At 44.0% G+C, this 26,078-nt stretch overlaps 1 protein-coding gene across 5 annotated transcripts in view; it reads left to right on the plus strand.

The window, feature by feature from the left end:
- The window catches only part of NFATC2 (nuclear factor of activated T cells 2), a 240,792-nt gene that overhangs the window by 121,210 nt on the left and 93,504 nt on the right, over positions 1–26,078 (plus strand). For all 5 annotated transcript variants that reach the window (XM_082272186.1, XM_082272187.1, XM_082272184.1 and 2 more), the window contains exons 4-6: positions 903–1,105; positions 12,048–12,220; positions 23,999–24,139. In XM_082272186.1, the coding sequence (XP_082128312.1) occupies positions 903–1,105; positions 12,048–12,220; positions 23,999–24,139 (517 nt within the window). The remainder of the gene's footprint in view (positions 1–902; positions 1,106–12,047; positions 12,221–23,998; positions 24,140–26,078) is intronic.

The following is a 26,078-nucleotide window of genomic DNA, read 5'->3' on the forward strand; positions in this document are numbered from 1 at the left end:
TGGCTTGTAGTTCTTATTGAACTACCACAACGCTGTAGAGCACCTTGGTAGTTCATTGAGTCTTCCTGTCGGGGAGTATAGGCTTACAGGGCAAGGTTTCCTTTATTTATTGGTTGATTAACAAAATATTTGACTGTAGTTCCTCTTTGAAAAGTCAAGCAAATCATTGAGACGGAGTTCTTTTTTTATTTGCTTAGCGCAGGCGACTATCACAGAATATTTCCATGAAATAGTTTTCATAAACAAAGTCTAACCTTCTTTCTGATGCCTCTCACTGCCTTGGCCTGGTGCATTGTGGGTATGTGTAGACATCAGAAGATGCAAATATGGGGACTTCTGCCTCCTGGTCTGAGTTTTTGGAGATCAGGTTGTATTATACCTAGGAAAAAAACACTGTATATTCTATAGCCGATTTCACCTGCACTTTAACCACTTCTGGACCGGAAGGTTTTCCCCCTTAATGACCAGGCCATTTTTTGTGATTCAGCACTGCGTTACTTTAATGGACAATTGCGCGGTCGTGCGACGCTGTACCCAAATAAAATTGATGTCCTTTTTTCCCCACAAATAGAGCTTTCTTTTGGTGGTATTTGTTCACCTCTGCAATTTTTATTTTTTGCGCTATAAACAAAAAATAGCAACAATTCTGAAAAAAACAATATTTTTCACAATTTGTTATATAACATTCCTCCCAAAAAAAAAAAAAAAAAGGTAAAATCTAATTTTTTTCATCATTTTAGGCCAGTTTGTATTCTGCGACATTTTTTTGGTGAAAAAAATCCCAAAAAGCTTATTTTGATTGGGGGAAAATCTTTCCGGTCAAGAAGTGGTTAAAGGTCCCTTTTTTTTGGATGTATTTCGGCTATTAGCAGTGTTTGATTATTGTTATGTTGTATCCGCAGCTTCATGGCTACATGGAGAACAAGCCTCTGGGTCTGCAGATCTTTATCGGGACGGCTGATGAAAGGATCCTCAAACCCCACGCCTTCTACCAGGTGCACCGCATTACAGGCAAAACAGTGACCACCACCAGCTATGAGAAGATCATAGGACACACCAAAGTTCTGGAGATCCCTCTGGAGCCCAAGAGCAACATGAGAGCAACGTAAGTACAAAGTGGGTTGGGGTACAGTCCGGAAATAACGTAGAGAACAGGAACGTTATCGAGGGTGATTTTATTGTAGGTGACCTAATAAACCCCATGACTCTCTATCACATCTTTACATTTATCAGTTTTATCTGTGGTTGCACACAATGGGGGGTCGATCTACCAAAACCAGAGAGTGCAAACTCTGGCTTCAGCTGTGCATAGAAACCAATCAGCTTCTAAAGCTGGATACACACTTTACAATTGACTTTAGATTTTTTTTCCTTTAGACCCCTTTCACACAAATGCGATCCGATCCGATCGCCTGTCAGTTTTTCAGGCGGACCTGATCGGATGCTCCATGCATTCCTATGGGGCAGCAGATACATCTCGCTGCTCTCCGATCCGATCCTGTCCGTGAAACCCTATTTTCCATCCGTCTGGAGGATCCGATAGGATCGGATGAGAACGGACAGGCCGTGTGTTCTCATCCGATCTCCCCATAGAGGACAGTGCGGAGACGGAGCTGTCATCCGCCTGCTCAGCGGGGATCGGCAGATCGATTTCCCCCCCCCCCCCTGCTGAGCAGAACGGAGTCCATTGGGCGGTGCGCCCGTGTGAAAGATTTAAGCTGGCCATACACTATACAATTTTCTTATTCAATTTCCTTTAGATTTACCTTAAACTATGTAGTGCAAGGGCCTGCCAGATTGCATACACATTGAAAGTGTTTTGGTTTGACCCTATATCACATGGTTTTGGTAAATCTAAAGCAAAGTTGAACAAGAAAATTGTATAGTGTATGGCCAGCCTTAGCAAAACCATATAATATGAGGTCATCCCTAAACACTTTCAATTTGTATGCAATCAGGCAGGTCCTTGCACTACATAGAAAAGGTAAATCTAAAGGAAATCTACCAACAAAAGTTGTATAATGTGTATCCAGCTTAAAGGGCCATACACACTATAAGATTTTCAGAAGATTTTTTCCTTCAGATTTACCTTTTCTATGTAGTGCAAGGGCCTGTCAGATTGCATACAAATTGAAAGTGTTTAGGTTTGACCTCATATTATATGGTTTTGGTAAGTCTAAAGGAAAAAGTCTTCAGAAAATCTTATAGTGTGTATGGCCCCATAAGAGTTGAAGTTGTCATGGTGGCAACTCCAGAAAGTGAGCTCTTAGCAGCACAATAAGGGCCTTTTCACACTAATATGTTTTTTCCTGTGTTTTTACTTTGCAAGAGAAACGCAAGAAACTCGTTGCCCTTTAAATCCCATGGGACTTTTCACACCACTGCGCTGCAGGGACATCTTACCAAATGGGCACACTGGGCAGTTGCCCGGGGGCCACACTTGCCCGGGGGGCCCCACCTGCCCAGCGACCTAGCCCCAGCCAAGCAATAGTCCCTATTGCCGTGTGCATCCCACCGCCGAACTTAGCAGGTGGCAAGCGCCTGTCGGCTCTGCGCTGCTGTCAGGTCACTTGGGCTGTGGAGGGGGAGCCCACAACTGCAGGAATACCTGTCCACCTCCACAGGAACAGGCACACACAGGACAGTCGATTCTGACTCCCATCCGTGTGTGTGTTCACCGGACCCAGCCGCCGAACTTGGAAGCTGTCATTAGCCTGGCACTGCTGTACCAATAAATATCGCCCTATCGATAATTTGCATTTTTATTCTCGTGAGTGATTGTGTAGGCGGGGCCCCAGTGCACTGCATTGCCCAGGGCCCTTTAATGCTCTTAAGATGGCACCGCTGCGCTGTGGATGTCATGCGTTTTGAAAAGTCTTGCATGCTGCATCTTTAGTGCTGTTTTGCCCGTACCAAAATCGCAGCTTCCCATTGAAATGAATGGAAATTATGGTAAAAATGCACACGGGATTTGCATTCTTGGTGCGTTTTTGAGTCACATGTCCATTTTTCACAGGTGCAGGCAGCCCAAAATGCACCAGAAACACATCAAAATCGATTTTGCTATAGAACAGTGTAAAGGGGCCTAACTTTAACGAAACGAATATGGCTGCTCTCCAGCAATAATATAAAAAAAGAAAGCGCACGTGCAAAATGACGTCACAACCAAGGTCCCGCCCCAACTAGTTTCGTCACACTGGACGGCTTCAGGGGACTCTGATGAAAATAAACTATCCTATAAATTGTATTGTTGAAAGTCATCCACATCACACATCATTCGAAATGATGAGTGCCAAGACGTGGGTGTATTTTCCCACAGCACAAATAGCTCACCATAAAATCATGGTTACAGAGAGTAAAAATCAGCCGACTTCAAGTCACTTGGATTTTCCTCCAATTTCATTTTTTTATTCTGACTTAACCCCTTTAGAAAAACTTCATTCGTCCAAAGCAAAAACCACTTTATCTCCGGAAGGATTTGCCCCCTTTCTGACCAGGCCTTATTTTACGATTCTGCACTGCGTTATTTTTAACGGACAATTGCGCAGTCGCGCGACGCTGTACCCAAATAAAATTTACGCCCTTTTTTTCCCACAAACAGAGCTTTCTTTTGGTGGTATTTGATCACCTGTGCGATTTTTAATATTTGCTCTATAAACAAAAAAAAGAGCAACAATTTTGAAAAAAAAAAACAAAAAACAATATTTTTCACATTCTGCTATATAACACCCCCCCCCCCCCCCAAAAAATTTAAAAATCTAAATTTTTTTAACATTTTAGGCCAATCTGTTTTCTGCTACATATTTTAATTAAAAAAAATTGCAATAAGCGTATTTTGATTGGTTTGCGCAAAAGTTATCGTGTTTAATAACTACGGGAAAGATTTCTGTCATTTTTATCGTTTTTTTTTTTTTCTAGTAATGGCGGCGATCTGCGATTTTTATTTTTTTGCGGGACTGCGACATTGTGGCAGACAGATCGGACTCCTAACTGACATTTTTGACACTTTTGGGGTTACCAGTGACATTACTACAGTAATCAGTGCTAAAAATATGCACTGTTACTGTAATAATGACACTGGCAGGGAAGGGGTTAATACTGGGGGTGATCAAGGGGTTAAATGTATGCCTCATGCTTACTGACGTGTGTGGGGGGAGGGGGTTCTGTGACAGACACAGAGATTGCAGTCTCAGCTATGCTGAGTCTGCAGATCCCTTCCTGTCTGTCACTGAGAAGATCCGCCTGCTTTGCTTACATAAGCAGGCGGGCCTTCTCACTGTTTCGACGTTGATCGGGGGAGGAAGGTGGCAATCGCCGCCTCTCCTTCCCCGGCTGCCGGAATCACTAGGAGTCCAGCGACGTAAGTCTACGTCGCTGGACCCAGGGGAGCCGACCCCTCCTCCCCTCCTTAAGACTCCTGGGATGTATGACATCATTTCCCTAGACAACAAACTAGGAAGTAACTGAAAAAATCTTAAAAAAGAAAAACAAGTAAAAATACAATATACTTTCCAATCTATTTACTAATACTAGCAGCATGAGGGTCCTTTCATACGGGCTTTACGCCCGGCAGACTCCGTTTTGCTCAGCCTGGGATCGATCCTCCGATCCCCGCTGAGCAGGCGGATGACAGCTCTGTCCCCGCTTACTTTGCAGAGACGGAGCTGTCAGATCCCCGTTCCCCTCTATGGGAGATCCGATGAAAAAGGTCCGCCTGTCCATTTTCATCCGATCCGCCAGATGGGAAAATAGGGTTTTTATCCTGGATTTCACGGACAGGATCGGATCGGATAGCAGCGGGTGTCAGCGGACATGTCACCACTGACAAAAGTGTCAAAAATGTCAGTTAGGGGTCCGATCTGTCTGCCGCAATGTCGCAGTCCCCATAAAAATCGCAGATCGCCGCCATTACTAGTAAAATAAATAAATAAATAAAAATGACATAAATCTTTCCCCTAGTTAGTAGACGCGATAACTTTTGCGCAAAACCAATCAAAATACGGTTATTGCGATTTTTTTTTTTTTTAAACAAAAATATGTAGCAGAAAACAAATTGACATAAGCGCTGGTTCACACTGCAGCGACGCTACTTCGCACCGCGACCTTGGAGCGGCCGCCACGGACTTCATAACATTGAAGTCTATGGCGGTCGCCTCCGGGTCGCCCCAAAGAAGCTCCGGACCCTTTTTCTAGGTCGGAGCGACTTGTGTTGCTCCTATTAGAACGGGTCCGCAGCTTCCCTATGGGAGGCGACCTGCGGCGACCTGTGAGGCGACCAGGTCGCCTCACAGGTCGCCCTAGTGTGAACCGGCACTTAAAGAATGCAAAAAATTTTTTCATTTTTTTTTTTTTTTACCAAAAATATGTAGCAGAAAACAAATTGACTTAAAAAAATGAAAAAAAAATATTTTTTCACTTTTTTTTTTTCGGGGGGATGTTATATAGCAGAAAGTGAAAAATATTGTTTGTTTGTTTTTTTTTCAGAATTGTCGCTTTTTTTTTTTTTTTTTTTTTTTTATAGCACAAAAAAATAAAAAATCGCACAGGTGATTAAATACCACCAAAAGAAAGCTCAATTTGTGGGATAAAAAAGGACATCAATTTTATTTGGGTACAGCGCCGCACGACCGCGTAATTGTCCGTTAAATCAACGCAGTGCCATATCGCAAAAAACAGCCTGGTCATTAAGGGGGGTAAAACCTTCCGGTCCAGAACTGGTTAATCACTCCTTGGTTAACCCCTTCCCTGCCAGTGTCATTAGTACAGTAACAGTGCATATTTTTAGCACTGATTACTGTTAGTAATGTCCTTTCGGTCCAGAAGTGGGTAAACCTATCAGTAGATGCCTAGGACTCTATTAGGTGAATGAAAGCATCAAGGAAATGTTTGCATTCCTTTTTTCTGCACCTTTTAATAGTCATCGGATTATACGGATTATCTGTAATGCAGATCTGAGATCAGTGCTTCGCTCATTTTCTTCTTCTGTTTAAATGTCACATTGACTGTAGTTGGTTTTTTCTGTAGTATTGGGTATTTTGCAGGAAATTGTTTTTTTTTTTTTTTTGCGGTAGAATTTTGCAGTTCCTATTGCAGCATCCTCCCTCAGTAGATGCTCATCTGTATTTAAAGCGGTATTAGACCCAAAAGTCAATAGCCAATAGCTGCATTTGTTTTTTTTTTATTTATTTTTTTGGCTTTTTTTATTTTTTGGGCTTTTTTTTTTTCTCCTGTCGATCTAGCCAGAAAGTCTGTTATCTTTTCAGCTCCCTTTAATCACTTCCGGAAAGGACTTTCCCCCTTAATGACCAGGCCATATTTTTGTGATTCGACACCGCGTTATTTTAACAGACAATTGCGCGGTCGTGCGACGCTGTACCTGAATGAAATTGATGTCCTTTCAGACACGGGGGCATTAACCACTTTATCCCCGGAAGGATTTGCCCCCTTTCTGACCAGGCCCTATTTTGCGATTCAGCACTGCGTTACTTTAACAGACAATTGCGCGGTCGTTCGATGCTGTACCCAAAAAAAATGTACGTCCTTTTTTTTCCACAAACAGAGCTTTCTTTTGGTGGTATTTGATCACCTGTGCGATTTTTTTTTTTTTTTTGCGCTATAAACAAAAAAGAGTGACAAATCTGAAAAAAAACAAACAAAAAAAAAACAATATTTTTCACTTTCTGCTATATAACATTCCCAAAAAAAATTTAAAAATAAAAAAAGAGCGACAATTTTGAAAAAATAACAATATTTTTCAAATGTTTCTAAATTTTTTATGATCTCCTTTTGCGATTCTTATTTTTTGCGCTATAAACAAAAAAAAAAAAAAAACGACAATTCTGAAAAAAAAAACAATATTTTTCACTTTCTGCTATATAACATTCCCCCCCCCCAAAAAAAAAAATTTAAAAACAAAAAAAGAGCAACAATTTTGAAAAAATAACAATATTTTTCACATTTTTTATATGAAATTCTCAAAAGAAAATGTAAAAATCTAAATTTTTTAACATTTTAGGCCAATTTGTTTTCTGCTCCACGTTATTGGTCGTGCGACGCTGTATCGAAATAAAATTGATGTCTTTTTTTTCCCCACAAATAGAGCTTTCTTTTGGTGGGTGGTATTTAATCACCTGTGCGATTTTTATTTTTTGCGCTATAAACAAAAAAAGAAACGACAATTCTGAAAAAAAAAACAATATTTTTCACTTTCTGTTATAAATCATTCCCAAAAAAAAAAATTTAAAAACAAAAAAATAGAGACAATTTTGAAAAAATAACAATATTTTTCACATTTTTTTTATATGAAATTCTCAAAAAAAATGTAAAAATCAAAATTTTTTGCCATTTTAGGCAAGTTTATTTTCTTCTACATATTTTTGATCGCAATAGGCGTGTTATGATTTGGTTTGCGCAAACATTATCACGTCTACTAACTACAGGAAAGATTTATGTAATTTTTTTACTAGTAATGGCGGCGATCTGTGATTTTTTAGCGGGACTGCGACATTGCGGCGGACAGATCGGACCCCTAACTGACATTTTTGACACTTTTGGGGGTACCAGTGACATTACTACAGTAATCAGTGCTAAAAATATGCACTGTTACTGTAATAATGACACTGGCAGGGAAGGGGTTAACATTGTGGGTGATCAAGGGGTTAAATGTGAGCCGAGGGGCGTGATTCTAACTGTGGCGGGGGGGCGTGGCTTCTGAAATGACCATAGAGACCTGTGATCCTATATAGAAGGATCACAGGCACTCTGTGATCATTCCAGGGAGAAGAACGGTCAGTAGTGTTTACAACAGCCGACCGTTCTTCTCTCTCAGCGGGGAATGATCGCGGGTGTCAGGCGGCAATCGGAGCCGCCTGACACGTGCATCGGCTTCCCCGCTGCCGACTGGGGCAGGAGCGCATCGGTGGCGGCGCGCCATCGCTCCCTGCTCGCGACCGATGTAGCCCTACGTCGGTTTGCCTGTGGGAGCCACACTGCCGCAGTAAATACACGGCAACCTGTTAAGTGTAGCGCACAATTATTTTTCCTTTTTTCTTATCTCTGTAACTTTTTGTTTCTCTCCCTTCAGTTCTTCCTATACTCCTTGTCCCAGCCTGTATATTTTTTCATCTCTCTCCCCCATTGCTTCCTGACACAGTCACAGCTGATCAGCTGCATTCCCATGGGGTGAAGAATTTGTTACACCAGTTCCATAGCTGCCTGTTATCTTGTCCCAGTGCAGTTTAGTGTGCTTTATGTAGCTGGGCTTCCCCCTCCTCTCACCCAGACTGCTTCCTGACCTATGAAACTTTGCTTCTTCTCCCTTTCACTGTCAGTTCCCTCTGCATCCATGTATCAACTCTTTCTATTTACCCATTTACTAACTGATCTGGCAGTAGTAAACTCCATTATTTTTATCTTGTATCTACAGGTAAGCCTATAACAGGGCTTACATGGTATACAGTGAATATCTCCTAAACGTAGCAGCCAGTGATGGCACCAGCACATGTGCACTGCGCTCCCAATGGATGACATACCGTCCATTGAGAGAGCCGTGCTGTGACCATTACACCCGCGCGTGCATGCGTGTGAGTTACATAAACGCAGTTTTGTCAAACGGCTGGATCCCAAGAAACCAGGGAGAAGACCAGAACCCAAGAACCCAAAGGTTCTGCAAACACTGCTTTTTTTTAGGTTAGAAAAATATAATTAGGGAACTGTCACCAACGAGGGGGTACTACTCCTCCTACTGACACCAACAATGGGGCACTACTCCTCCTACTGACACCAACAATGGGGCACTACTCCTCCTACTGACACCAACGATGGGGCACTACTCCTCCCTATGACACCAACAATGGGGCACTATTCCTTCTTCTGGCACCAACGATGGGGCACTACTCCTCCTACTGACACCAACAATGGGGCACTACTCCTACTGACACCAACGATGGGGCACTATTCCTTCTTCTGGCACCAACGATGGGGCACTACTCTTCCTACTGACACCAACAATGGGGCACTACTCCTCCTACTGACACCAACAATGGGGCACTACTCCTCCTACTGACACCAACGATGGGGCACTATTTCTTCTTCTGACACAAGTGATGGGACAATATTCTTTCATTGACCCCAACCATGCGGCACTATTCCTCCCACAGACACCAATCGTGGGGCACTATTCCTATCACTGACACCAATGATGAGGCACTATTCCTTCTTTTGACACAAGCGATGGGACACTATTCTTCCACTGACCCCAACCATGCGGCACTATTCCTCCCACTGATACCAATGATGGGGCACTATTCCTCCCACTGACACCAATGATGGGGCACTATTCCTCCCACTGATACCAATGATGGGGCACTATTCCTCCCACTGACACCAATAATGGGGCACTATTCCTCCCACTGACACCAATGATGGAGCACTATTCCTCCCACTGACACCAATGATGGGGCACTATTCCTCCCACTGACACCAATGATGGGGCACTATTCCTTCTTCTGACACCAGAGATGGGACCCTATTCTTCCACTGACCCCAACCATGCGGCACTATTCCTCCCACTGATGCCAATGATGGGGCACTATTCCTCCCACTGACACCAATGATAGGACACTATTCCTCCCATTGACACCAATGATGGGGGGACTATTCCTCCCATTGACACCAATGATGGGGCACTATTCCTCCCACTGATACCAATGATGGGGCACTATTTCTCCCACTGATACCAATGATGGGGCACTATTCCTCCCACTGACACCAATGATGGGGCACTATTCCTCCCACTGACACCAATGATGGGGCACTATTCCTCCCACTGACACCAATGATGGGGCACTATTCCTCCTACTGACACCAACGATGGGGCACTACTCCTCCTACTGGCACCAGCAATTGGACACTACTCCTCCCACTGACACCAACGATGGGGCACTGTTCCTTCTGCTGACACCAGCGATGGGACAATATTCTTCCATTGACCCCCCCCCCCCCCAAAGTCTAAAGAACAGTAAAACTGGAAGTTTGGAGACCCCTGCTACAGGTGAAGCTGTATCTGAGGACCTGCAGTGCAAGGGTTTCCCTGCTTCTGCTTCATCCATTCTGTGGATTGTACTTCCTCTATCTCTTATCATCACCCTACCAGTCATCAGATCACTGATCATAGGTTGGGCAGCTTTGACATTAGTGAGCAAAGTCCTGTCTCTACCAGCATGGTGGCCTCCAAGCCGAGCCAGATATACAGTGCAGAGCAAGCTATGATAAGTCAGCAATAGGGAGGGAATCAGCTGCAGGGAGGCAGCAGGCAATACTGGTGATTGCTACTTTGCCTCCTGTGTGCCTTTTTTTATTTATTTATTTTTTTTATCTAAACTTCCACAGTTCAGGACCTGCAGCAAGCAGAAGTTCTTCTGTAGTCATCCGGTGTATGAATAATTCTCAGCAATAAGTGTACAGCTATAAATATACAAACCAGTGCACTCGTTTCATTTCCTAGTCATCAGAATTGTATGTAGGGCTGGCCCAAGACGTTGAGAGAGAGAGAAAACCAAGCGCCGATCTAAGTGTAGCAATAAGCGTTTCTTTAATATCACATAAAAGATTGCTACTCACAAGAGTCCATTAAAAGCAGGCATCTCGAAAGCAGTGGGGCAGTCTGTGTGGTCACATCAAGGGTGTCCTCTTGGGTCTGCTGCAGAGCTGGTGCTGTGAGGGACGAGCGATGTTCTCCTGTTGCGAGGCAGGGGATTTGCAGGTCAAGACATTGTGCTGCCTGGGTCCAAGAATTAAATGCTGCCCCCCCCCCCCCAAAAAAAAAAAAAATCATGCCCACCAAAAGGCCCCCCCCCCTCCATTATTTTATATAAATATAAAATTTAGAAAATATTATATACTGTAATCTTCTTCCATAACTCACCAGAGAACTGGTCCACCAAACACCCGCTGTCTGTCCTCAGTCCTCCTGTGTCTACCGTGCCCACTGCCCTAGAAGATCCAGCCTGCTCTGCGTGAGATGGAGTGCACCAGTGGCGGCTGGTGCTCCATGGGCCGGGGGGGGGGGGGGGGGGCGGCAGACGGACCACACCATACACCCCCCCCCAGGGCTGTCTTTAACACAGGGCAGCTGCCCTGGGCCCAGTCATTGTTGTGGGGCCCAAAACAGCTGCCTCTTGAGCTCAAGGCCCAAGAAAATGTTTGCTCAGGGTCCAAACAATATTAAAGATGGCCTTGCTGCCCCCTGTCGCTGGCTCACTCACCCTGCCTGGACATGTGGAGGGAGGGAGGGCAGGCAGCAGGAGCAAACGGCGGCGGAGGTGCCGGCGGCGGAGGTGCCGGCGGCTTCTTCCCCCTCAGTCTTCTGCGTCTCCTCCCTCCTCCTCCATGGCCAATGGCTTTGCTTCTCCTTTAGGCCAATTGGGAAACGGGTCTCACGACCAGCTTCCTGATTGGCCAGGTGGAGGATCCGTGTAACAATAGCGAATATTCATTCACTATTGTCACACAACTGGGTGGGCTCGGGGCGCAGAGCCCACCCTTTTTTTTTTTTTTTTAGTCCTATTAGAGCCTCTGGCTCTAATCACATTATTAAAAAAAGAAAAAAAGCCCCATTGAACTCCATGCGTCCGGCGCCCTGCATGTAGATTAGGTCCCAGGATGCATGGATGGGGGGGCGGCGCCCCTGCGCCCCTAATGGACCAGCCGCCACTGGAGTGCACTGATGTCTGACATCATCGCGCACACCACAATCCCGTGAAAGGCGCTCATACTCATCAGTTTGCACTACGGGTGGCAGTATGAGATGGGGAAATGCCGCCTGTAACACGCCGCAAACTGACACACAAAACTGCTGAAAAAAAAATCTTGGGAGTCAATTTGCTGCCCCTCTCCAAGTGCTGCCTGGGTCCAATGGACCCAGCGGGACCCATGGTAGGGCCAGCCCTGACTGTATTGGACTAGTATATTTCTGTGTTTATTTCCATCTGTGGCTTCTCTCTTCTTAGCTGATCATATGATTTGCTCTGTGTGTTCTCTGATGATAGGATCGATTGCGCTGGAATCCTGAAGTTAAAAAACGCAGATATTGAACTGAGGAAAGGCGAAACTGACATTGGAAGGAAGAACACCAGAGTGCGCCTCGTCTTCCGCATCCACATTCCAGAGGCCAGCGGGAGGATCGTTTCCTTGCAAGTGGCGTCCAATCCCATTGAATGCTGTGAGTGACCTCATTAATTACTTTATGAAAAGTCTCCTAAATATATCGGCTCCATCTTTTACCAAAAAATGTTTTTTGTTGTTTGTTGGATGTCTGTAGGGGAAGTTCCAACTAGATAGATGTGCCAGTGAAGGGTATCATCCTTGTAATAAACATATGGCAAAAAAAGGGTAAATGGTTGGATTTTCAATACCCCTCCAGTGATCACACAAGGACACTTTTGTAAAGAAAAAAAATATGTATACAAAATCTTTATTTCCAACAATAAAATATATAAAAACACATATCAAAATGTCATAACTTGCATACAGATACCAACAATCATTGTCTGCTACAAAGATGCATGGCTGTTGGTCGAGATAAGGAACTACGGTTGACGGGTTTCGCAGGAATTACCGCTTCTTCAGGACCTCTTTAATGCACATGATCAAAGAAATGGATTCTAAGAACAAAATTTATACACTGCTCAACAAAATTAAAGGAACTCTTTTTAATCAGAGTATAGCAGATCGCCGTTCTGCAAGGGGACAAGATGGAGATCTTGTGTTCCTGCTAAGCAGGAACCCGGTTCTCTGTCTTCCCTCCGTCAGAGCACCTCCCCCACATTTAGTAAGCACCTCCTAGGGACACATTTAACCCTTTGATCACCACTGATGTTAACCCCTTCCCTGCCAGTGTCATTAGTACAGTGACAGTGCATTTGATCACTGTATTGGTGTCAGTGGTCCCCAAAGAGTGTCACATAGTGTCAGATTTGTCCACAGCAATATTGCAGTCTGACAAAGATCATTTCCGAGAGAGGCAGAACGGCGGTCTGTCTATGTAAACAAGGCAGATCGCCATTCTGCAAGGGGACAAGATAGAGATCTTGTGTTCCTGCTAAGCAGGAACCCGGTTCTCTGTTTTCCCTCCGTCAGAGCACCTCCCCCCCACAGTTAGTAAGCAGGAACCCGGTTCTCTGTCTTCCCCCAATCAGAGCACCTTCCCCACAGTTAGTAAGCACCCCCTAGGGACACACTTAACCCTTTGATCACCACTGATGTTAACCCCTTCCCTGGCTAGTGTCATTAGTACAGTTACATATAGTAGGTGAGGTTGAATAAAGACAATAGTCCATCCAGTTCAACCTGTGTAGGTGTGTGTGGCTGTAATCATCTCACATAGCCCTGAATGTTCTGATCCTTGAGATGTACGTCTAAGAGTCTTTTGAAAGCCACCATACTTCCCGCAGAAACCACCTCTTGTGGTAGAGAATTCCACAATCTTGTAGCCCTAACAGTAAAGAACCCCCTGCGTTGCCTGAGGTTAAAATGCTTCTCCTCTAATCGCATTGTAGTACAGAGACAGTACTTTTTTTTTTTTTTTGGCGCTGATCACTGTATTGGTGTCACTGGTCCCCAAAAAGTGTCACTTAGTATCAGATTTGTCCACCGCAAAATTGCAGTCCATTAAAAATCGCTGATCGCCGCCATTACTAGTAAAAACAATAAAAAAAATAAAAGTTCCATAAATCTATCCCCTAGTTTGTAGACGCGATAACTTTTGCGCAAACTGACCAATCTACGCTTATTGGGATTTTTTTTTTTTTTACCAAAAATATGTAGCAGAATACAAATTGGCCTAAATATATGATTTATTTTACATTTTTTTTTTTAATTGGATGTGTTTTATAGCAGGAAGAACAAAAATATTGTGTTTTTTTTTTTTTGCACTGATCACTGTATTGGTGTCACTGGTCCCCAAAAAGTGTCACTTAGTATCAGATTTGTCCGCCGCAAAATTGCAGTCCGCTAAAAATCGCTGATCGCCGCCATTACTAGTAAAAACAATAAAAAAAAATAAAAGTTCCATAAATCTATCCCATAGTTTACAGAAGCGATAACTTTTGCGCAAACTGCCCAATCTACGCTTATTGGGATTTTTTTTTTTACCAAAAATATGTAGCAGAATACAAATTGGCCTCAATATATGATTTATTTTACATTTTTTTTTTTTAATTGGATGTGTTTTATAGCAGGAAGTACAAAACTATTGTGTTTTTTTTTTTCAAAATTGATGGCCTTTTTTATTTTTTATAGCGCAAAAAATAAAAACCTGCAGAGGTGATCAAATATCACCAAAAGAAAGCTCTATTTGTGGGAAAAAAAGGACATCCATTTTATTTGGGCACGACCGAGCAATTGTCAGTTAAAGTAACGCAGTGCTGAATCGCAAAAAATAACCTGGTCATGAAGGGGGGTAAATCTTCCGGGGCTGAAGAGGTTAATGGGGTAATGTATGAGGGCAGATTCAGGGTGTGGTGTGTGGATGAATATTTAGGGCAGCGTTTCTCAACTCCGGTCCTCAGGACCCACTAACAGGCCAGGTTTGCAAGGTAACTGAAATCCATCCCAGGTGATCTCATTTGCTGCTCAGTGATTGCAGTATTCCATATTTGCCAACATTTGAAAAAAATTTCCAGGGACACTTTGCAGCACAGCTATCAATGACTTACCACACCCACTTCCCCTGAAGCTCCGCCCACTCCACATAATGAATCCTCGCCTACCTATTTATCATCAGATTATAAGGTCCTACTCAATAAAGAGAGAATTACAGGAAATTGTAAAGGGAATTTTAAACTTGAGGCCAAAGTAGCAGAGTTGGAATAATTCTCCCATTCAGCTGCACTGCTTCTACCTAAAGTTTAAAATTCTCATCACAATTCCCTGCAATTCTAAAGTGTGAAATGTGCTCAGGTGTGACCATGCAAAAAATGGAATATGGAAATAAAGTGTAAATAAGTACATTGCCGGGACAATGCAAATTACCCGGGACAGGCTCCTATTTGCCGGGACTGTCCCTGCAAAAATGGGACAGTTGCCGGGACTGTCCCTGCAAAAACGGGACAGTTGCCAAGACTGTCCCTGCAAAAACGGGACAGTTGCCGGGACTGTCCCTGCAAAAAACGGGACAGTTGCCGGGTCTGTCCCTGCAAAAACGGGACAGTTGCCGGGACTGTCCCTGCAAAAACAGGACAGTTGGCAAGTATGGTATTCTAGTCTGCATCTCCCCAAGGTAATACTTAAAATGTGGTCTGTTAGTGGGTCCTGAGGACCGGAGCTGAGAACCATTGATTTAGGGGCACTCTTGTTATGGAGGTATCCCAGTCCAGGGGAAGAGCTGGGAGTTTAGGAAGGGGGACCGGGGGGCTCCTACATTCAAACACAACCCACACAAAAGGAACAATGTAATCCTATGTCTACCATATCCAGTTCCACTTTACTGCACAGAACCAACCACAGAGAGCCTTCTGGCAGATGGTCCTTTAGGTGAACAATCGAAGTACAAATACACACAGACTTAGAGTTTTAGAGTGGAAAAACGAACATTCACTGATTAAACCAACCACAGAGATGTTGTGGCTTCGTTAATGAGCTTCTATTGCTTAGGCCTTCTTTATTTGTAACGGTGTATTATGAAAGATACACTGCATTGTCAAAAGTATTGGGACGCCTTTCTTTACACACACATGAACTTTAATGGCATCCCAGTCTTAGTCCGTAGGGTTCAATATTGAGTTGGTCCACCCTTTGCAGCTATAACAGCTTCAACTCTTCTGGGAAGGCTGTCCACAAGGTTTAGGAGTGTCTATGGGAATGTTTGACCATTCTTCCAGAACTCGGTATGCTACCCTCCAGTGATTAGACTTGTCCTGACACGACCCCCCGCTGCACAGCCATTCACTGGGAAGCTCAGTGTGCTGCTGCTTCTCCTCCCTCCAGCTTGTATGCAGCTGAGAACTGATAGAATTTGTGCACTTATAAAAAAAAAAAAGGGGGAAAATGGTATTCATAATGTTTTTTTAAATATCTATACAAAAATGTTTTGCGTTTCATTTCTAAATTTAAACTGAATCTGTTGAATTACTAGGTGGTCATTTACAACCACTTTATCCAGTCCTGGACCGCCCACCACATGTATACTGGGGCAGGGCGGCCCGGCTGGGCAAAATCACGTACCTGTACATGATTTTGTGCACGAGATCTAGGCGGCGCACACGCGCCACCCGAGCGCCATTCCTGCTGTGATTGGACACAGGGGGAGCCAATCAGCGGGTTTGGCAGCTGTGATGATCACTGGGACCCACTGATCGTTCGGAGGAGTGACAGAACGGTGGTCTGCCTATGTAAAAAAGGCAGACCACTGTTCTGTCAGGAAGTAAAAGAGCGATCAACGCAGATATCTCCTTTCCTCTAGAATAGTACATCCACCCCCCCCCCCCATTAGAAAGCACTACCTAGGAGCACACTTAACCCCTTGATCGCCCCTGGTATTAACCCCTTCCCTGTCAGTGTCATTTATACAGTAACAGTGCATTTGTTTTTTAGGACGGATCACTGTATTGGTGCCTCTGGTCCCCAAAAAGTGATTTGTCCGCCGCAATGTCGTAGTCTCGCTAAAAATCACTGATCGCTGCCATCACTAGTAAAAACAATAAAAAATAAATAAAACATTTGCACAAACCAATCAATATACACTTATAAGATTTTTTTTTTTTTTTACTAACAACATGTAGCAGAATACATATTGGCCTAAATTGATGAAAAAATTAGATGTTTAACATTTTTTTTTTTTATTGGATATATTTTATAGCAGAAAGAAGATTTTTTTTTTTTTTTTTTTAAATTGTTGCTCTTTTTTTGTTTATAGTGCAAAAAATAAAAATCGCACAGGTGATCAAATACCCCCAAAAGAAAGCTCTGTTTGTGGGGAAAAAAAGGACGTCAATTTTATTAGGGTACAGCGTCCCACGACCGTGCAATTGTACGTTAAAATGACGCAGTGCCGATTTGCAAAATATGGCCTGGTCAGGCAGGAAGGGGGGGGGTTGTAAATCTTCCGGAGCTGAAGTGGTTAAGGGGACATGTGGAAGAGATTTTTCTTCTTTTTAGAGAACTGGACTCAGCAGCGGCGTTTTTAATAGACTGTCACTTTCTAGCCCACCGGCCCGACCCACTCACCTTCCCCAAGTGACTTGCACAGTATCACATCCTGCCCTGCAACATTGTAATCGTGTTTCACATATGACTCACTTGTAGCTTTATTTATTTATTTATCTATTTCTAGTTTAATTTTAGTACGATACGAGAATAAGCAATCGGGGGCTGCAGAATATTTTGGGTTTTCCCTCACAGTGCGGTTGTTGCTTAGAAACTTTAATGTATTACTAATCAGAAGCAGACATGACTTGCTTTGGTTGTGCCTGTGTAAGAGCCTTGCCATTCTCCGATACTTCAGCAATTTAAAGCGGTTGTAAACCCTATAAAAAAAAAAATAAAAAAAAAAAACCTGCAAGACAAAGGCATAATGAGCTAGTATGCATCGCATACTAGCCCATTATGTTTAACTTACCTTAAAACGAAGCCCCGACACGGACCCCCGGACATCGATGCGGGCGCTGCCATGATCCCTCGTCGTCTCTTCCGGGTTCGGCGGCTCCGGCGCGCTGATTGGCCGGAAGAGACGGCTCCAGCGCGCTGATTGGCCGGAGCCGCGATGACGTCACTCCCGCGCATGCGCGCGGGAGTGATTTTTCCGGCAAGCTCCCGGCAAGTTAATTGAAGGTCCCCCCGGACCTTCAGAGCGCATGCGCCGCTCGCGCGAGCGGCTGCATGCACTGTAAATATCTCCTAAACCGTGTCGGTTTAGGAGATATTATTTGTACCTACAGGTAAGCCTTATTATAGGCTTACCTGTAGGTAAAAGTGTCAAAAAGCGGGATACAACCGCTTTAATCACACCTGATAATGCTTTGGACTTTGCTGCATGGACAGGCTGAATTTACCAAGTGATTAATCGTTGAAAGGGGAGTTCCAGCCCCTCCCCCTCCCCCTCCCCCTCCTAAAATTAAAAGTTGGCAGCTACACATACTGTATCCATCTGACTTTTAATATTAGGACATTTACCTGTCCTGGAATCCAGCGATGTCGGTTACCATCAGCTCTCGGGTGCTGCCATCCCCATTGCCAGTAAGGGAACCCAGCAGTGAAGCCTTGCGGCTTCACAGCCAGTTCCCTACTGCGCATGCGCGAAGCGCGCTGTGCTCTTTTACTGGCCCAGCAGCAAGGGAGGAGGAGGAGGGGAGCTGTGCTCTTTTACTGGCCCAGCAGCAAGGGAGGAGGAGGAGGAGGGGGGGCTGAACTGGTGATGTTCCTTGCCGTGGCAAGGTCTGTTGGAAGTGGGGACAGGGAGGCTATCAAAAACCGGTACCCGCTCCCCCCCCCCCCCCCCGGCCCAAAAGGTGCCAAATGTGGCAACGGAGGGGGGGGAGGAATCAGATAAGTGGAGGTTCCACTTTTGGGTGGAACTCCGCTTTAACTTGGGTACAACCAGCATGTCGGGTTTTACCTGCAATTTGAAAGTGTGGTAAGTCTGCGCTGCTCAAAGTGCAAAAAAATCTTTATATATATATATATATATATATATATATATGTATATATATATATATATATATATATATATATATATATATATTTATATATATTAATATATATATATATATATATATATATATATATATATATAATAAATATTCAAAAAATGAATATATATATATATATATATATATATATAATATATAGAAAAATTGTAGAGGTTAATATATATATATAATAAATATTCAAATATATATATATATATATATATATATATATATATATATATATATATATATATATATATATATATATATATATATATAAAAATTGTAGAGGTTAAATCCCACTGTATAGGGGACCAACATATACAGTGGATTACCAAGAAAATAAAAGGGACTTTTGAGGACATGTATAGCATTGGTGAGCACACAAAAATGTATAAAAGATTCAAGACTTTTTTTGATGATTAAAAACAATTAGAAAAATGGACATACATTATTGCACAGCGACATTAATAAATCATACATATGCAAATATACGCAATCATATGGTTCGACGCGTTTCGCCAACTTGTAAGGTGTCTTCCTCAGGAACCAATATGGTTAATTGATGTATTCTCTGATCACAAGAGAAAAAAAACACTTAAGTGAATACATTCAAAGATTATTGCACAAACAATGAAATGTGCCTCGTAAAGCAACAAGACACCAAAATCTTCTAAGTGTTAACATGCTCACCCAATTAACAGGCATAATTAGTCTTAGTCTCAGGACTCATGATGTCAAGCCAGCCATGAAGCCAGGAGCAGATGCCTCGAGGGTCATACCGGGTTGAACCATATGATTGCGTATATTTGCATTATGAACTATGTATGATTTATTAATGTCGCTGTGCAATAATGTATGTCCATTTTTCTAATTGTTTTTAATCATCAAATAAAGTCTTGAATAGATGGGGGAGGAGTATCGCGCTTCAGGGGGATGATAATAAATTAGCTAAAAATACTCTATATCCAGTTATCAATTAATTAATGTATCAGTAAATAAATCATTAAAATGTGCAGTGTTACAGTATTCAATAAAACCCTTTAAATATCTAAAACATAATACTTGTGCATAAACCTAAAGAGGTACACATGTGATAAACCATAACTGCAAATAAAACAATCATCAATATTGGTAATAAATATATACAAAAAAAGTGCTCTGTGCTCCAAAATATATATATAGGTGAGTGATAGTCTCTCAATATCCAGTTCTATTTTAAAGTGCTAAATTGTCCAAAACAAACTTCATCAAATGAGGTATAAATTCTTCTAAATCCAAGTGTTGGACCTCCACCAAACACCGTGTAAACAAGCAAGGTGATTTTCTGCTCCTAATCACCCCTCTGGGTGTGTTAGCCGCTCACCTTCAATTATATAGTATTGTGCCTTTATTGTTATAATCATTAGATCCTCCTCTTCTTCCTTTTCTCTCTTTTTTTTTTTTTTTTAAATTCAACGTTTATTAGGAGAAGGAAAGGCATACAGATCAAGCAGAAGCAATGGTAATGGTCCACATACAAAATCACAGGCAAAGCAAATACAAAAAACAAACAAACAGTTCTAGTGAATACCAGTAATCATAGCACGTAAGACCACACAGCAAAACGCAACTCCCGAAAAATCAGAGAAAATTACTATGGGGAGCCCGGCCCCCGAAGAGGCCCCGCCCTCCCCCGGCATCTTCATATGGCCGAGGTACTGTGAGGGAGAGACCCACTCCGGGCATGCCAAGTCCCACCAGGCACCCAGTATGAACAAGTGTACGTATGCCCAAGGGGAGTGACAATCACAAGAAAAACAAAGAGTAACTGACTATCCCCTTCGTCTCCTTTTCACTTCTTTCACATGAAGGTGTGGAGGAACCCACCACGGGAGGGGAAAGGACATGACAAACAGAGAGAAAAAAAAAAAAAAAAAAAAGGGGGGAGAGAGGGGGGGGGGACAAGAAGAAAGGGGGGAGGAAAGAGAGGAAGGATGAATGGAGGGGGGAAAGCGGGGAAGAGACGGCCACCCGGTCCGCATATGCCTAACTAGGCAACCAATGCTTTGTATTCATCGGAGAAACTGAACTCATGCCAGTAGAACCACCTTTTAAGGAACATCTCCCTATTGCCCCGGTCAGCGGCCACCAGATCTTCCATTTCGTTGATGCAGGCCACCTTCCGCAGCCACATAGCTACTGTGGGAGGCTCCGACTGCTTCCATAGAAGAGGGATACAGCTCTTGGCCGCAGTGAAAAGGAGCGGCAGGATTGATTTTTTATAGGATGCTCGCGGAAAATCATTGTGGTGGAGAAGAAAAAGGCCAGGGCACAGAGTGAGGGCATGGTCCGTGAACTTTTGCGCAATGCGTAGTACTTCCGCCCAAAAGGGTTGAAGACGGCTACAAGACCAAAAGATGTGGAGAAGGGATCCCACCTCCTCTCCACACCTCCAGCAAAGATCGGAGCAGGAAGGGAACATCTTGCGCAACCGGGCCGGAGTGTAATACCACCTGGTCAATAACTTATACCCCGCCTCCTGATATTTGGAACAGGTGGAGGTTTTGTAAGTGAAGAAGAAAATCCGTTCCACTTGGTGATCCGAAAAAGAAAGGCCCAAGTCCTGCTCCCAGCGGGTGATATACAGTGGTTTGGAGGAGGGATCAGGCCCCGTCAGAAGACGATAGATCAGAGATATGGTATGGCGTAAAGGAGCGTCCGAGACACACAGCTCCTCAAAAGGCAAAAGGCGTCTAGCAAAAGAGGTCGCAGGCGGCAGGGACTGCAGAAAGTGAGCCAGCTGCACCCTTTGCCAGAAGGACAGCGCCTCGTAGGGAGTACTGGAGAAAAGGGTTTGCCTGGATACCCACCGCCCTTCCTTTTCTCTCTATATCCTCTCAAAATGGTACTCGGCCTCAGTCCCTGGATCGGGGTATCCGTCCTCACAACAGGGTCCCAGATATCTCAAAGGAAAGTACTTACATAGTGCAGTATTGCCATAGATTCCAATATTTTATTAAAGTAAATAGACACACTTACAAACAAACGTGGTTTCTCCGCTTTACATATATTGCAGGGAATCGCGGACCTACTTCCGCAAACAAACGTCACTTCCGGCACTGTCCCTACGCGTGTCGTCATGTCCGCCCACGTGACTTCTTCAGGGGATCTTGAATCTTTTATACATTTTTGTGTGCTCACCAATGCTATACGTGTCCTTAAAAGTCCCTTTTTTTTCCTTGGTAATCCACTGTATATGTTGGTCCCCTATACAGTGGGATTTAACCTCTACAATTTTTCTATTCAATTAACCATGGATGTGGACAATGGTATAGTAATTTTTTGATTAGCTGCAGCTTTAATGTCTTTTCTACACTCATATATATATATATATATATCTATATATATATATATATATATATATATAGATATATATATATATATATATATATATATATATATATATATATATATATATATAGAAAGATTTTTTTGGCACTTTGAGCAGCACTGACTTACACACTTTCACATTTAAAGGCGCACACAACTTATTAGTCAGCAGCAGCCATCACTTTATAAATACCAATAGATCCATAAGCGCTAGGACCTTCCATTCATTCTTTACCTGCAACTATTGCTAGCAGCTGCTATAGTCGCTAGCAATAATCACTGGTTGGGATGGCTTCAAGACAATGGCCCAACAGGAGTGATTCCTGCATCAACACTGTGTACGAGTGAATTCAGTAGTGGCCTTAGAAACAATCCAATCAAAAGTGTACTTTACAGTTTTGAAAAAATTAAGTTAGTAGCTTCAAAAACTGTAGCTGCCGACTTTAGTCCCTCACTTGTCCAGGAATTATTATTTTTATTATCATACAGGATTTGTATAGCGCTAACAGTTTGTGCAGCGCTTTACAATATAACGGAAGACAATATGGCAACAATACAATTCAATGCAAGAGGGTTAGGGCCCTGCTCCTAGGAGCTTACAATCTAATAGGGGAGAGCGCTGGTGGAACATTAGATAACTGGGAGGGAGAAACTGATGGCGGAAAATACAAGATTTGGTTATTAACTGAAGGCAGGGAATCAACGCCGTCCTCACCCAAGCAGGTTGAGTCACGCTGTGCCTTGTGAATGGTCCTGCAGGCTTCTGGGATCTCTGATGTGTCCCAGGAGGTTGCAAGCATGGAGTGGGCGAGTTACTGAGGCGATCCGAGCGCAAGTAGGAGCGGGAACCTGTCAAAGCTAGGTAGCCACGCCCCCCCCCCCCCCCAATGCAAAAAATAAATAAAATGTTTCAAATATGACAGAGGAGGAGGAAAAGCAGAACTTCCCCTTTTCAGCGAAGTTCCGTTTTAATTCTGAGCAGAGTACATTATGTATAAATACTGTATAGATAGATAGATAGATAGATAGATAGATAGATAGATAGATAGACATTATAATGCCAAAAGTATTGGGACGCCTCCATTTACACACACATGGACTTTAATGGCATCCCAGTCTTAGTCTGTAGGGTTCAACATTGAGTTGGGCCACCCTTTGCAGCTATAACAGCTTCAACTCTTCTGGGAAGGCTGTCCACAAGGTTTAGGAGTGTGTCTATGGGAATGTTTGACCATTCTTCCAGAAGCACATTTGTGAGGTCAGGCACTGATGTTGAATGAGAAGGCCTGGCTATCAGTCTCCGCTCTAATTCATCCTAAAGGTGTTCTTGCAGGTTGAGGTCAGGACTCTGTGCAGACCAGTCAATTTCCTCCACCCCAAACTCCCTCATCCATGTCTTTATGGACCTTGCTTTGTGCACTGGTGTGCAGTCATGTTGGAACAGGAAGGGGCCACCCCCAAACTGTTCCCACAAGGTTGGGAGCGTGAATTTGTCCACAATGTCTTGGTATGCTGATGCCTTAAGAATTCCCTTCACTGGAACTAAGGGGCCAAGCCCAACCTTTAAAAACAGCCCCACACCATAATCTTCCACCCCAAACTCGCTCATCCATGTCTTTATGGACCTTGCTTTGTGCACTGGTCCAAATCATTTGGTGGAGGGGGGTTTATGGTGTGGGGTTGTTTTTCAGATATTATATTTCTTGGGATAAATGTAATATTAGATTACACACCAATATAAAGCAGCAGCAAGTTCCAGGATTTCCGCTAGGCAGAAGGGTGTGATGTATATTTTGGTTCACTAATATTTGAGGACAGCAAGTTGTCTCAGTATAAAGTCATTTCAGGGAGAATAAAAGATAATGATAGTGGTTGTATTTCTTGTGTAATATATTTTATATGTTTCTGTTAATAAATACGTTTTAATTTATTTTCCTGCCCAGCTCAAAGATCAGCTCATGAACTCCCTCTGGTGGAACGGCAGGACATTGACAGCTGTCTTGTGTATGGGGGGCAGCAAATGATTCTAACCGGGCAGAATTTTACAGCCGAGTCCAAAGTTATCTTCACAGAGAAGACACCAGGTAAGTCTTGATACATAACAGCAGGGCTTTTTTTCTCAGAGAATAGGTGCAGGAACCCTTCTGAGTTACTTGTTGTCTCTGCCCCCTAACCACCTCTGAGCACCATTCTTTGGATCCATCCCTTACCACCTCCAAGCACCATTCCTTGGATCCACCCCTACCCACCTCCGAACACCATTCCTTGGATCCACCCCCTACCCACCTCTGAGCACCATTCTTTGGATCCATCCCTTACCACCTCCAAGCACCATTCCTTGGATCCACCCCTACCCACCTCCGAACACCATTCCTTGGATCCACCCCCTACCCACCTCTGAGCAACATTCCCTGGATCCAACCCCCTACCCACCTCTGAGCACCATTCCCTGGATCCAACCCCCTACCCACCTCCAAGCACAATTCCTTGGATCCACCCCTACCCACCTCCGAACACCATTCCTTGGATCCACCCCCTACCCACCTCTGAGCAACATTCCCTGGATCCACCCCCCTACCCACCTCTGAGCACCATTCCTTGGATCCACCCCCTACCCACCTCTGAGCAACATTCCCTGGATCCACCCCCCCTACCCACCTCTGAGCAACATTCCCTGGATCCACCCCCCCTACCCACCTCTGAGCACCATTCCCTGGATCCAGCCCCTACCCACCTCTGAGCACCATTCCTTGGATTCCCCCTCCTACCTACCTCCAAGCACCATTCCTTGGATCCACCTACAAGCACCAATCCTTGGATCCACCCCCTACCCACCTCCTAAGCACCATTCCCTGGATCCACCCCCTACCCACCTCCGAGCACCAACTCTTGGATCCACCCCTTACCCACCTCTGAGCAACATTCTTTGGATCCACCCCCAAAGCACCATTCCTTGGATCCAACCCCTACCCAACTCCAAGCACCATTCCTTGGATCCTCCCCCTACCCACCTCCGAGCACCATTCCTTGGATCCTCCCCCTACCCACCTCTGAGCACCATTCCCTGGATCCAGCCCCTACCCACCTCTGAGCACCATTCCTTGGATTCCCCCTCCTACCTACCTCCAAGCACCATTCCTTGGATCCACCTACAAGCACCAATCCTTGGATCCACCCCCTACCCACCTCCTAAGCACCATTCCCTGGATCCACCCCCTACCCACCTCCGAGCACCAACTCTTGGATCCACCACTTACCCACCTCTGAGCAACATTCTTTGGATCCACCCCCCAAGCACCATTCCTTGGATCCAACCCCTACCCAACTCCAAGCACCATTCCTTGGATCCTCCCCCTACCCACCTCCGAGCACCATTCCTTGGATCCTCCCCCTACCCACCTCTGAGCACCATTCCTTGGATCCACCCCCTACCCACCTCCAAGCACCATTTCTTGGATCCACCCCCTACCCACCTCCCAGTACCAACCCGTTCAGACAGAACAGAAGTATCATTAGAGGATACAGAATTATAATTTTGTGGTGCTAAGTAATTTGTATGTAGTTTGTTAATAATACCAAGAAAAGCATTATAGTCAATCCTCTGAATCCAGCAGCAATAGACTCTCAACAGTAACAATAGACCCCCAGTAACAGTAGACCCCAACAACAATAGACCCTGGCATCAACAACAGATTACCCAGCAGCCAGCCCAGCATCAATAGACACTCTAGCTGTTAGCAACAATAGATCCCTCCCTCAACAATAGATCACATCCAGCAACAATTGCCCCCCCCAACTAGCAACAATAGATCCCCCACCAGCAACAATAGACTGCCACACATAGATAGATGCTCTCCAGCAACAACAGATCCCCCAGCAGCCAGAAACAATAGCCCCCTTGCTCAACAGTATATCCCTTTCAGCAACAATTGACCCCTAGCAACAATAGATCCCCCACCAGCAACAGTAGACTTCCCCAGCAACAATAGACCACTATGCAAAAATTTAAACCAATTCAGGAAG

The sequence above is a fragment of the Pelophylax lessonae genome (assembly GCF_965119305.1).
Source record: "Pelophylax lessonae genome assembly, chromosome: 11".
NCBI classification, from domain to species: domain Eukaryota; kingdom Metazoa; phylum Chordata; class Amphibia; order Anura; family Ranidae; genus Pelophylax; species Pelophylax lessonae.